Source organism: Neopelma chrysocephalum, unplaced genomic scaffold (assembly GCF_003984885.1).
Source record: "Neopelma chrysocephalum unplaced genomic scaffold, ASM398488v2 Primary Assembly neopelma1_138, whole genome shotgun sequence".
Lineage (NCBI taxonomy): Eukaryota > Metazoa > Chordata > Aves > Passeriformes > Pipridae > Neopelma > Neopelma chrysocephalum.
In genome coordinates, this window is record NW_020897800.1 from 2,054,818 (window position 1) to 2,067,644 (window position 12,827).

General features: G+C 65.7%; 2 protein-coding genes across 2 annotated transcripts; both read right to left on the bottom strand.

Moving 5' to 3' along the window:
• Positions 1 to 3,540: 3,540 nt before the first annotated feature.
• Positions 3,541 to 5,980, bottom strand: C1QTNF5 (C1q and TNF related 5). The gene is made up of 3 exons (XM_027699424.1): positions 5,850 to 5,980; positions 4,851 to 5,083; positions 3,541 to 4,308 (listed from the first exon to the last, which is right to left on the bottom strand). Exons 2-3 carry the CDS (start codon positions 5,062 to 5,064, stop codon positions 3,791 to 3,793), a joined length of 732 nt encoding a protein of 243 aa, XP_027555225.1. The 5' UTR covers positions 5,065 to 5,083; positions 5,850 to 5,980; the 3' UTR covers positions 3,541 to 3,790.
• Positions 5,981 to 7,348: 1,368 nt separating this feature from the next.
• MFRP (membrane frizzled-related protein) lies at positions 7,349 to 11,515 on the bottom strand. Its single transcript, XM_027699496.1, has 13 exons — positions 11,402 to 11,515; positions 11,211 to 11,322; positions 10,881 to 11,009; positions 10,383 to 10,544; positions 10,068 to 10,302; positions 9,856 to 9,986; positions 9,602 to 9,727; positions 9,387 to 9,463; positions 9,102 to 9,250; positions 8,792 to 8,922; positions 8,262 to 8,396; positions 8,034 to 8,161; positions 7,349 to 7,944 (listed from the first exon to the last, which is right to left on the bottom strand). The coding sequence occupies exons 1-13, from the start codon at positions 11,453 to 11,455 to the stop codon at positions 7,720 to 7,722; spliced, it is 1,794 nt and encodes a 597-aa protein (XP_027555297.1). The 5' UTR covers positions 11,456 to 11,515; the 3' UTR covers positions 7,349 to 7,719.
• Positions 11,516 to 12,827: the final 1,312 nt, after the last annotated feature.

Sequence of the window (12,827 nt, forward strand, 5' to 3'; positions counted from 1 at the left end):
GATGCTCCCAGCCCTGTCCCCCCCTCCCCCAGAACTCCCAGCAGGGGACGGAGAGGGTTTTCAGCCACCTCAGGCCACTGCAGCTGAGCTGGGAGAGGACAGGATGTGCGGGACACAGCCCTCCCCGGGGAGCCATCCTGCACACGCTGGCCAAGCAGCAAGAAATCGGAGCAGGGAAATGCAACCACCCCGTGGCTAATGGGCAGGGGGGCTGCTGACAGCCTGCTTTTTGGGGCAGGACAACACACACAGACCAGCCTAGGGCACGAGATCTGGAGTTCTCGGGGGCACTGCCTGCTCCAGGACTTGCTCGGGAGCCTCATGTGCGAGATGAACGGGCTGCTCTCAGCTCATCAAAGCGCCGAGGCCCTTCCCCGGGGAGGGAGAGGAGCACGATGCTGCCGGGTCACCGCGGTTCGGGAGCGCCGGGGTGGTCGGGGCTGACAGCTTGCCGAAACCAGGGGGCCCCCGGGCCCTGGGAAAAATCCCTTTGTCAGCCCAGCTGCAGCTCCCCCGAACTAATGAGCCGCCGGTGCCAGGCTGGGGACAGCGGGGAGCGGGTGGGACAGCGGGGAGCCGGCGGGAGCAGATGCGCGGCAGCGGGAGCAGCCAATGATACCCGGCCGGCAGGGAGGGAGGGAGCAGGTGAGGATCAGCAGCACAGCCACGGGGGGCCTTTGGGCTGCTCCTGGCACCAGCTTGGCTCCCTCATTAGTGGCTGAGCACAGGGAGCTCCCCGAGCACAGCAGCGATCCCGGTGCCTCGGAGCCGCAGTGCCTCGGGGACATGGAAAGGATGAGGCTGGTGGGGACATCGGGGTCACACAGCCCAGGGCAGCTTGCACGGGGCTGTGGCCAGTGGGGTTCCTTATATCTCCATGGAGGGAGACTCTGCTGCCCTTCTGAACAACCCGTGCCAAGGTCTGATCACCCTCACAGTAGATGGAGAGCCCTTTGCTGGGCTCTCTCCAGTATGTCCGTGTCTTTTACTGGACCTGGTGCTGAGCGGAGGGGATGGGTCACCTCCAGATCACCTCCCTGGAGCTGCTGGCAATGCTCCTGCTAATGCAGACCAGAGGGCTGGTGGCCTTCCTTGCCATGAGAGCACTCTGCTGGCTTGTGGTAGACTTGTCGCCCACCAGAAAGGATCCTGGGGATCCTGAGTTCCTTTCCAGCCAGCTAGCCACCAGTAGGTGCTGGTTTGTAGGGTTATTGTGTTTGGAGGGTTATCCCTCCCCAAGTGCAGGACTTGGCATTTCCCTCTGCTGAAGTGGCCCCAGCCCCATCCCTGCTTGCTCAGACAGTTCCACTCTTCCTGAGTCAACACTGAGAACCTGCCACCTGCTTCCTGCTCACTGGGATGGACCACTGGAGTTTGGAGAAACTGATCCTTTGTCCTCTCGGACACCTCCTCTCACCAGGGCATGGGATCCTCCCAAGCAGATCCCTGAAGACGCCGATGCCTGCTCTCCTAAAATCCAGGCTTGTGGTCCTTTCCTTGCCCACTCCATCCCCACCAGAGCCAGGATTGTCCCCTGCCCATTCCCAGTTTAAAGCTGTCCTTACCAGGTCAGCAGTCCTGCTGGCAGAGGTCACCTGGAGATGGCTGGAGAGTGCTCCCTGCACCTTGTCAGCATTGAAGGAACTGAACCTGTGCCATAACCACCATGTTTTGGGGGGAGCAGGAGCCACCATGCTGCTGCCAGGAGTCACCAGGACACCCTTCACCATGGAGGGCATTTGCACATTCAAGCCTGGCAGGTGAACACTCTGACACTGGAGTGGAAGGTCTGGACTCCTGTAGGGTCTCAGAGATGATCCCGTTGATCTCTGAAGCCACACAGCCTGCTGGCCTCCTCCAGTGACCTTGCAGTGCCAAGGACACGTGTGCTGCTCTGAGAAGATGCGCTGGTATTTATTTTTGTTTCTAAAAGCCCACAAACAAACCACAAAACCGCAAAAAGAAACAACAAAACAACCCAACTGTCCACACAAACCACTGCCTCTGCCAGCTGCCCTACAGTACCTGTGGGCTGAACCTGGATCTTTTATAGGCTTCTCCCCTGCCCTGGCTGAGGGATGCTGGTCCCTCCCTAACCTGGGCTCAGCTGGAAGAGGGGCTCCAAGCTCTCCTTCCCCAGGGGCAGCTTGAAGAGCCCATCAAAAGCAGCTGGAGCTTACTAAAAACTTGCCAGTCTCCTGTGGCTCTCCTTCCCTTTCCCTTACCCTTTCCTTATCCTCTTCCTCATCCTCCCAAGGCACCCCTACATTCCCCAGCAAAGCCCCCACGATCCCAGACAAAGACCAAGAGCATCCCAAAGAAGGCAGAGCCCAGAAACTGCTGTGCCAAGCGCTGTGTCTGTGTCTGCCTCTGCTGACCGTGCTCCCCTACGTCCTACAGGGACCAGAGAATGCTCCCAGCTCCCACCCCCCCCCCCCCCCCCCGGCCTCGTCTCCAGAAAATTCACTTTCCTCCTCCCAGAATAGACAGCGCTGGCCATCGATCTGTGGCGTCGTTTGCCCCCAGGCAGCTCTGCTTACACAAAAGGCCATCACGAACCCAAACAGACGCTTCCGCTGCAACCCAACCCCGGGCTGGGGGTGAGGGGTGCCCGTGGATCCCTTGGGGGTTCCTTTTGGAAGTGGCATTGTCCCCGTGCGGGGGCACAGATGTGGCCCCACGGCTGCTGCCAGTCTGTCCCAGCTCGCTGCCCGCACAGCTGAGCAGGGACACAGATTTGCTCATTCTGATGGGCACAGCACTGGTGCTGGGGGGTGATCCAGCATGGATGGGGGGCAGCGGGGATGTGCGGCAGGGGAGGGGTGTGTAAGGGGGTCCCGGGCTTCTGAGCGCTGCAGGGATGTCCAGAAGAAGCGCCGGTCCCAGCTGGCACCCCACGGCCCGGCAGGGCACCGCCCCCAGCCCATCGAGGGGTTCGGCCGCTGGCCAAGAGCCCCCTCCCCCGGCTGGTCCCCGCAGGGACCTATTTCGGGCAGGAATGAGGAAGCTCTTCATTCCCCTGCTAAAAATAGGGACCTTTCCCAGCCGCGGGTCAGCGCGTTCACACTGGGGCGGGGGGCGGGCACGGGGGGGTCCGCAAACCCCGTCCGGGGAGCGAGGGGTACCCACCCCCCGCCGGAGCGGGGTCCCTGCTCGCCCCGGACAAACCCACTGCCCCCGGGGTGGCCCTGGCGGCACCGGGACCCTCCCTCCCGGCGAGGGGTCGGTCCTCGGGGGGGACACCGGGGATGCTCCGGCCCCGCTCCCCCCTCCCGAGCCTCGGGGAGGTGCCGGGGGCTGTCGCAGCGCCGCGGCCGCGGCTCAGGGACGCCGCTGCCACCATCTAGTGGCTCCCGCTGGCTCTGCGGGGACAACCCCGGCACCGTGTCCCCGTCCTTCTGTCTCACGTCCCAGGCAGGCCGGCGCAGCCCCCTCCCGCCGTCGTGGCATCCCCGAGGGCGCCCAGGCAGCCGGCACACGCGTGGCTGAACGGCCTTTTATTGAGGGTATGGCTGGGGCAGGACCCGCGGGACGGGCTCCTGGCCCCACAGACCCGGCCTGGGGAGCAGCAGGGACCGGGCACGGTGCGGTGGGTACCGCACAACCAGGGGATGGGGGCTCCCCCAGGGCCAAGTGCCCGAGATTATAGTGAGCTCGAGGGGTGCTCCTCGCCACACCCGGCATGGCAGAGGGGCTGTGTTCCTTGCCCCGAGCAGGGCAGGGGTCCCGGTGCCCTGGCTCCCACCGCGCTGGGGGCTGGGAAGGGGCACATCCCCAGCCGAGGGCGAGCTCAGGCGAAGACGGGGGAGTTCTGCCAGTAGGAGTAGACGAGGAAGCCGGTGAAGGTGCTGTCTGTCTTCACGCTGGCGTAGAAGCCGATGTAGTCCCCCACTCCCACCTGCACCCACACCTCATCCTCGGGCTCCAGGCGCACCAGGGTGCCCCCCGAGAGCGAGGTGGGCTTGGGCCAGTTCCCGTAGTACTGGAAGAAGGAGGCGACGGTCTGGCCGTTCTTGACGATGTCGAACTGCAGGCTGGTGCGGTACACGGTGGCGTGCACGGCGAAGTAGTAGAGCCCGGGCACCTCGCAGGTGAACTTGCCGGAGGCGGGGTCGTAGTGGCCCTGCTCGTTGATGAGCACCACGTCGAAGAGGATGGGCTGGTCGGGCAGGGGGGGGCTGCGGGACTCGGAGCGCTTGGCGCTGAAGGCGGAGCGAGGGGCCACCGCGCACTCGCCCTGCGCCCCCTTCTCGCCGTGCAGCCCGTCCACGCCGGGGCTGCCCACCTCCCCGCGGGGACCGGGCACTCCTGGGCGGGCAGGAGGGGGACAGGGTTACTTCTAGGACGTTGCCGCCGCCACCCGAGCTCCCCCGGCCACCCTGCCCTGCCCCAACCCGCCACGCCCGGGGCACTGCCCGGGGAAGCAACACAAGTGGGGAGGGCTGGGTGTGTGAGATAAGTTGGCACAGCATCAATGGTTTGCTGGAGATAGCCCACTGGCTGGGAGAAAACCCACCCTAGGAGCCAGGGAACGGATGGTGAAGTCCTGTTCCTGGTGGGCTCTCCTAAAGCGGGGCTGGAAGAAAAGGATGACATTGGGGATGGGGACAAATGCAGCTTTGCCAGTGACAGGGAGCTGCTGCCTTTTACAGGAGCACAGGGTCACCACAGGCAGGACCAGAGAGGGGGGGGGTGGCATGGAAGGGGCACTTTTGCAGGATTCCCCCTCAGTTTGGCAACATGGGGCTGTGCCAGCATCCAGGACTCACTCCCTGGCATGAGAGCATTCCCCACAGGCAGGGCAGGGCAGAGCAGATCCCCCTCCCCAGCAGGGATGTCTCCATTCTTACCAGGAGGGCCCATCTCGCCCTTCTCCCCGGGCATCCCCATGGCCCCGTCCCGGCCATCTCGTCCATCCCTGCCTGGCAGACCCTGGCCCCCGTGCAGGCCTGGAGTCCCTGGGATTCCTGGCTGCCCTGAGCACAGCCCAGGGATCTTGTTGTCTTCGATCTGCAGGGAGCTGGTGATGAGCCCGAGCAGGAGGAGGAGGAAGAGCTGCTTCATCTTGTCCACCGTGGAGGGGCTGGAAGGGGCAGAGAAGGGTCATGGCTCTGGGAACCACAGCAGAGAGGGCTGGGAGATGGGCTGGCAGCGCTCGGCAGGGAGTGGGTGTGGGGGGTCAGCAGGGGACATCCCCCTCTTCTTTTCCCTTTGCCTTTTGGGCAGCTCCTCGCAGCTGCACCTGCTGCAGCATCCTCACGGCCCGTGTGCCATCCCACCACCCTGCAGCCCCTGGGGTGGCTCCCGGGGGGCTGGGGACAGGGAACTGGGGAGGGGGCTGCAGCACGGGCAGCTCCGGGGGTGTGGCTGGGGGCTGTTCGGGGTGGGCGCTGCCCCATCAGCAGCGTGCCCGGCTCCGGGGGTGCGGGCAGAGGGGATTTAGGGGTGTCAGTGGGTGGGGTTGTTGCATCTGGGGGTGAGTGATGGGGCGGCAGCTCGGGGAGCGCGGGGCTGTGCCGTGGCCCGGCCCTTGGCAGCATCCCGGCGGCTCCGGCTCCGCTCCACGCCCGCCCGGCTCCCTGGGGGCTGCAGCAGCATCCCCGGACCACCCCGGCGCCGGGACCACCCCGCTGCCCCCAGCCCTTCCCACAACGAGAACAGAGCCCCGCGGCCAGCGCTGGCCCCCCCCCGCCCCGTGGCCTCGACCCAGAAAAGCTGCTCTCTCTTCCCCCCCTCCACGACTGCAACAAAGAGGAAAAGGAGGAGAAAAAGTGTCTCTTCTCCGCCCAGGCGCCGGAGCCAGGAATTCAGAGAGTCCCAGCTGCCCCCGGCTGGGTGTCCCCACTCACTGCGGTCCCAAAGCTCCTGCCCCGGTGCCTCGTTGCTCTCCTGGGTGGAAGGGCTGCGGCTCTTCCCGGCCACTTCGCTCTGACGAAGGCCCTGGGAGAGGCAGCCTCTCCACCCCCCCCTCCTCCTCACGTCTCTCCTCCCAAACTCCAAAGGAAATCAAGGGCCTTGGGAGCCAAAAGCTACAAGACAAGGGGAAAAAGAAAAATAATCCCATGGTGTCGGGAGTGTTGTAAGCAGGGGGAAGGGAGAGCGAGGCAAACAGCCTGGACAAGGGAGGGGAGGCACGGGCTGCAGATTGCCTCCACTGAACACATCTGGGATGGAGGGGAGGGAAAACAGGGAAAACAGGCAGCAGGGGGGAAAGGGAACAACAGAGAGGCTGAGGGAGGGAAATCCGGCAAAGACTGGGAGGAAGAGGGAGCCCTCGTGGTGTGAAGGTCTCCTGACTGGCAGCCTCGGGGCTGCCGCTGGCAGCAGAGCTGAGGCGAGGGGGGATGGCAGGGCACACACAGCCTGGCAGTGCCAGCCCCGGGAGCATCCATGGGGAGCTGCAGGAGCCATCCAAGGGGTGGCTGAGCGGGCAGGGCAGGTGGAAGCACAGGCAGAGCAGTGCTATGGCCGTGCCAGGAGGCAGGGCTGGCCCTCGGGGGACTGTGGAGCACGTGGGGAAGCTTTCGAGGGCGCTCCCAGCTTGCCTTTAACTTGTTCCAGAGCCGAGTGCATCCAAGGGACACGGTCAGACGCCGGGCAGCGGGGCAGTCCCATGGCTTGGGGAAGTCCCTGTGCCCCACAGCCAGTGGGACGTGCAGGGAATGAAGGAACCAGGCGGGCTCGAGCCCCCTGAGCCATGTGGGCACGGTGGTGCCGTGCTGGGTACAAGGGCAGAGCGGGGCTGACCCCAGTGGGTCCTGCTCCCAGTGACCCCAGCCGGGCTGGGGACTTCCCCACATGCTCAGGAGGGGTGAGGGGAGCAGGAAGCACTGCTGGCTCTCTCCTCCCTGTTCCAGTGCCCACAGCAGTGTGGTGGCATTGCTGGCTGAGCCTTCCTGACCCCAGTGCCCGGGGCCAGGCTGGGTGCTGGCAGGGAGCCGCCTGGCTCCTCTCTCCCAAGGTGTGAAGGGACTGTTGTTTTTGGCCAGCTGGGAGCTGGTTTGTGGCCGTGGGGTGTTGCCAGGCCTGTGGCCATCAGGGTGGCCTCCAGCCAGCGCAGCCAGCTCAGCCAGCAAGGCCACAGCTCTTGCTCAGGCAGGATCCCTTCCCTGCACCATGGGGCCACAGAAATGACCCCTTCCAATACCCATCCATCTTCCTGGGACCTTGCAAGCTCCCAGGCCAGTGAGGGCACAGCTGTCCTTTCTCCCTTGTGCCCCTCCATTCCTGCTGAAACCCCCCACCCCATCCCTGGCTTCCCTCCCTTGGCCCATGCCTCAGTTTCCCCAAGGATCTGGCAGGAGCCACACACAGACTCTCCCCAAATGAGCCACTTGTTTCATTGGGGTTGTCAGCTGCTGAAGCTGTTTATTCCACCGGCTTTGGGGCTGCTGGACACAGGCAGCCCTGGGCTCTTCTTCCTGCAGCCTGGCTCACCTCTGCCCGGCCTTGCTCCGTTTGGGGAGCTTTAGCCCTTTCCCTGGTGCCCCCAGCACAGCCCCTCCAGCCCAAGCCTTTCCCTGTGGGATGTATCACCTGCTCTCTAGGGATGCGGAGCTGTGGGCAGAGGGCCTGACCCAGGGCAGGTGAGGAGCCAGGCAAGGGGGGCTGCGGGTGGGGGCCACCCCAGCAGCCGGGTTTTCACACCAGGAGGAGGACAGGAGGGACATTTGGGGTGGGGAGGGCGTCTCCATCCCCTGCTCCTCTTCTCTCGCAGGGTCAGGGCTGGAAGCACTCCACGGGGTCGTTGGAGTCGGGCAGGATGTTGCAGTTGATGGGCCAGAGGATGCCCAGGAGGCCGAGGGACTGCTTGCAGCGCAGCTCTGCCGCCAGGCACACGGCCCGGCAGGGCTGCAGGACCCCCCCGTCCGGGGTGCACTTGGGCACGAAGAGGCTGCAGATGAGCAGGCGGAGGTGCTGGAAGCACGGCAGCTCCATCAGCGTCTGCGGGAGAGCAGCGGTGAGCCGGGAATGCCTGGAATGCCGTGGGGAACCCGGAATGCAGCCCCGGGGCAGCCCCGCGGGCGGCTCACCTGGTAGTCCTGCAGCACCTCGGCGGCTCCCTCCTGGTCCGGGATGGCCAGCCAGATGTTGGGGAAGGAGGTGGCGTTGTAGCCCAGCCCCAGGCACATCTCCACGTGCACGGGCTCGCAGACAGACCCTGCCACGGGGCGAGGGGCTTCAGCCCTTCCAGCAGCACGTCCCCTGCCCCAGGGGGGCTCAGGAGGGGGCTGAGTGCTGCACCCAGGGGTGGCACTCACCGAAGGCTGGGTAGGACACCCCGGTGCAGTTGAGCTCGTCGGTGCCGTCGGGACAGTCGTGCCAACCATCACACACCGACTCCAGCGCCCGGCACTCGCCGTTCCTGCAGGAGAACTCTGCGGGGCTGCACGTCTCTGCAAGGTGGCAGAGGTCAGTGTGGCAGGGCGTGGGCACGGCTGGCAGTCAGCCTGCTCGCCACCCCTGTCCCTGCTCTTCTTGGTGGCTGGACAGGTGGCTGTCGCCAGCCCAGCTTAGGGAGATCCCAAATCCCCTGGGTTGTTTAGGGGCAGCCCTCGGGTGATGGATTGTGCTTCTGTGCAGGTCAGCCCTTCCAGGTCACATTCCCACAGCCAGGATCAATGGGGTTATAGGGAAATTCAGGCCCCCTGTGGGCCTGTAGCCCAACCTGTTACTCCAGGCAGGGTCAGCAGTTTTTTCCAGGGTTTTATCCAGCCTGGCCTTGAAGACCCCCAAGGATGGTAACGGCACAGCCCCCCTGGGCATCCTGTGCCCTTGCTTGGCTACCTACTCTCTGTGGCATTGTGGGCTTGGTAGGTGGCAAAGAACCCGTTGTCTGCTACTCCCTCATCCGCCACGAACAGGACGGTCATGACATGTCGTGAGGAGGTCAGGGGGGGTGGCAACTGGTGGCCACAGAACCTGCCAAGGTGAGGGATGAGGTCAGGGTGGGCTGACCAGCACCTCCCCAAACCTCTGCCCTCCGGCAGCTCCTCCCCACCGGCCACCCCTGTGCCTCAGTTTCCCCAGCTGAGCCAGGGAAGCCCCGTGCTCCCAGGCTGGTGCAGCGGGGCTGGAGGTGCCAGGGGGGTGGGCTGTACCTGCCCATGAGGCTGGCAGCCCCCGTGCCCGCGCTGTCGTGCACCTCCACGAAGTCGAAGCTGCAGTCCTCGTGCGACTCCAGGCTGAAGTTGTGGAAGTGCAGGTCGATGACGTGGCCCACGGGCACTGAGATCTGCCAGAGGCACAGCTGCGGGGGCAGGGGGCAGCCGGCGACACCCATGAAGCTGGGCAGGGGCACCCCCGGCCCTCCCCGGGGGGAGGTTGCCTTTCCTCCCTGCCCAGCCTCACCCTCACCCTGCTCCCACCTCCGTCCCTTCTCTCACCTGCTGGTGTGGGTATGGCTGGGGATGGTTTGGGGTGGAGAGGTGCCCCTCCAAGGCGGTCAGTGGCCCCCCACACTCTGCAGGGACACACACATGCAGCTTTACCCCCGACCCTCTCCCTTCCCTCCATCTGCCCACTCCCCTGCCTCCCCACCCATCACTGTGCCACAGCGACTGAGGGCTGGGGGCTGCAGGCAGGGCTGTGTCCTACCCACCTTTGTGCTTCAGGCTGCAGTTGGCCTCATCACTCTTGTCCGTGCAGTCGTGGAACCCGTCGCAGACGAAGCCCAGGTGGAGGCAGAGCCCCTGGTCACACAGGTGCTCGTCCCAGGCGCAGCTCTCTGCACGCAGGCAGAGACAACCCAGGATGGGGGGGGATCCCACTGGGCACCATCCCTTCCTGGAGGGACCCCCGTGGCTCTCCCCACAGAGAGGAGCCCTGGCAGTGCCCAGGGCAGGGGGTACTCACTCTCACTGGGAGCCACGGTGCGGTAGCGGGCGCTGAAGCCCAGGGCGCCCACGCTGCTGTCGGAGACGAAGGTGACGCGCAGCCGGTTGGAGTTGGAGTTGAAGGTCGGGGGGGCCACGTTGCCACAGAACCTGGGGGCACAGCAAGGGGTGACGCCGCTCATTGCCCCCTCCCCACTGCCCTGCCACGCTCCCCAAGCATGAGGGTCCTACCTGGTGGGGCCGCCCCGAGCCGGGGCAGGATCCACGCCCTGCTCCTCGTAGAGCTCCACACGGTCAAAGAGGCAGGAGGCCGTGCCCTCCACGCTGAACGTCTCCATCTTCAGCTGGATGGCGAGGCCGGGGCCCACCTCGATGCGCCAGATGCAGAGGGCGTCGGGGGGGTAGGGCCCGGGGTAGTTGGGGGAGCTGAAGGAGCCCTCGGGGCCCCGCAGGGTCCCGCCACAGGCTGCACGGGGCAACAGTGTGAGCGTGAGCTGGTGCAGGGCACCCCCAGCCCCAAACACTGCCCCATGTAGGGGCACTTACCTGGTGCTGCCGTGCGGGCTGTGGGCACCCAGCTCTGTGTTGGGGTGGCAGCTGTTCTGGGGGCTGGGGGGTCCCTTCGGGTGGCTGCTGTGGTGGTGGTGGCCGTGCCACGGGCGGGCAGGGCTGTGGCTGGGGCGCCGGGTGGGTGTGGGGACGTCAGCTCTGTGCCCGGGGAAGAGCAGGGATTGCTCAGCCCCAGCAGGGAGAGGTGGCTGCAGTGCAGGGAAGGGGCTTAGGAAGCCCCCCCCAGTCCCAGTGTGCGGTTCCCGGGGGATCCCACACAGCTCTCCCAGGGGCTGGTGGTCCTGCCACATCCCAGGGAGGTGGAGATCCCCCTTGCTCCTGTGCCTGGGGGCACTCTCCCCCTGCCGCGGGAAGTGAGGTGTCCTCTCAGTGTCCTGAGGTGTCCTCTCAGTGTCCCTCTTCCCCTCTGAGCCAGTTCTTTGTCCCCCCCCCCAGTCACAGCCATCCCCCATCCCTCACTGCTCGGGCACTCACGGTGGATGACGATGCCCAGCAGGAGGGCGATGAGGAAGAGCAGGATGGTGCTCATCAGAGCCACGCAGAGCCAGGTGAACTTGCAGTCGGCGCGGTACCTCCAGCCTACCTGTCCCCAGAGCTGCTGGCCTGCGGGGAAGGCGAGGACAGCGGGCAGAGCCCGGGGGCTGCTAAGCCGTGCCCCCACCTCCCTGCGCGGCTGGCTGAGCCCTGCCTGGGCACGTCCCTTCCTCTTGTTCCTGGGTCCCCTAAGCAGCCCCAGAGCCCACCAGCCCGCTGCTGCCAGCCCCGTGGGCAGGGGGGTGTGTGTACAAACCCCCAGGCTGGTACCGAGGCCGTCCCGGGGTGATGCAGGGCCGGTCCCATCCTTGTCTGGCGGGTGCTCCGTGCTCGGGGCTGCCCGGGGCTCCTCGCCCTCGAAGACGGGGTTGCAGAACTCGGTCTGTGGGAGAGCAAGCACGGGTGGCACCGGGGGGTGGGTATGTAGGGACCTCCAGCAGCACCCACACCCCCAGCCCTACCTTGCTGTGGTCCAGAGCCTCGGGGCAGAGCGTGATTTCGGTGAAGTCTCTCATGGCAGCGGGCGATTCCTTGGCTGGCTAAGAGCACCCCCAGCACTCCGTGCCCCCCAACACAGCTCCCAGCCCCACACCCCGCTCCTCCCCAGCCACCCCCATGGGCCCCAGGGTGCTGTGGGCACCGGGCACAGGTGGTGGCAGTGCCAGCTGTGCCTACACGTGCCACCACAGCCCTGCAGCCCGCGGAGCCCCCAGGGCCATGCCCGCCGTGCCGGCAGTGCGGGGAGCCCTGGGAGGCAGCGGCCCCAGTCCCCTCTGCAGGCCCCTTCCCCCCTCACCCCGTTAATCCAGCTCAGCTGAGGATGCCGAGGTCAGGCTCTGGCACGGAGAACCAGCGTCTTAAAGGGGACTGTGTGCTCTCACCCGCCCTGCTGGAGCCCGTCCCGACAGGGACCCTGCTCCTGGGGGCACAGGGGCTCCCTGGGTTTGGCTGCTGACCCTGGGCTCCCCACTGTTGAGGGCAGCACTGAGGGGGCTGCTCTGGGGACCCCAGGCTGAGCGTGTCCCCCCTTGCCTCACTGGGTACCCGAGCCCAGCCACCTGCATTCCTGCTGCCCCTTAATGCCTCGGTGCCCGTCTGGGCCCTAAGCAGGGGAGAAAGGGGCCATTGTTCAGGGGCTTTGAGGAAAGAGTCTGGGCACTGCAGGGCTGGAAAGGCTCCTTCTGTCTCCGGACAGCGGAGGGACTGTCACCCGCACACACATCTCCCTTGCTCCAGGGACATGGGGGCTGCTGGGTGTCCAGAGCCATGCACAGCCAGGCTGCTCTGGCACTGGTGGCAGCTTCCCACCACCTGCCCTCCCAGAGAACACACCACATGCACGCAGAACTCTTTTCAAGCTCGAATTTATTCCCGCACGAGTCTCCCTTGTATGAGACACTTCCCACCCATCTTGCTTACACAGTAAACAAGCCACCTGCCGAGCAGCAGCGCTGCCCCAGTCCAGTACCTGCCCCGGGCAGCCCCCCCAGCCCGGCCTGCCCTCCCTGAGCCCCGCTGGGATGCCCCAGGCTGGGCAGGGTGCTCGTGCCAGCGCTCAGCCCGTGCCCGCAGGGCAGCGAGGACGAAGCCAGCCGGGTGCTGGGTTGGATGTAGCTGCCCTGCGGGTTGGGATGGTGCTGGGTCAGGCCCGTCCCTCCTCCCACTGCACCTCAGGCAAAGGCAGGACGGGGAGGAGGCGAATAAATTAGAGAAAAGGCTAAAAAGGCCACTGGCATTTGCTTTAGCTGGAGGACGGAGCAGCAGGGCGGGTCCCCGGGCACCCAGGGGGGGCTCCTGATCACAGGGAGGAAAAAGCCCCAATTGCAGATGGTCCCGGAAAGCCACTGTCCTCCCCTCCCTCTCCTCCACAGGAAGGATGTTCCTGTG

Excerpts from the sequence above, each read along its gene's own strand:
- C1QTNF5 (XM_027699424.1), bottom strand. The coding sequence starts at position 5,064 with ATGAAGCAGCTCTTCCTCCTCCTCCTGCTCGGGCTCATCACCAGCTCC. Across the intron at positions 4,309-4,850 it reads GGGCGAGATGGGCCCTCCTG|GAGTGCCCGGTCCCCGCGGG; the intron begins GTAAGAATGGAG and ends CTGCCCGCCCAG.
- MFRP (XM_027699496.1), bottom strand. The coding sequence starts at position 11,455 with ATGAGAGACTTCACCGAAATCACGCTCTGCCCCGAGGCTCTGGACCAC. Across the intron at positions 10,545-10,880 it reads GCTGGGCATCGTCATCCACC|AGCTGACGTCCCCACACCCA; the intron begins GTGAGTGCCCGA and ends CCCCGGGCACAG. Across the intron at positions 9,987-10,067 it reads GCTCGGGGCGGCCCCACCAG|GTTCTGTGGCAACGTGGCCC; the intron begins GTAGGACCCTCA and ends CTGTGCCCCCAG.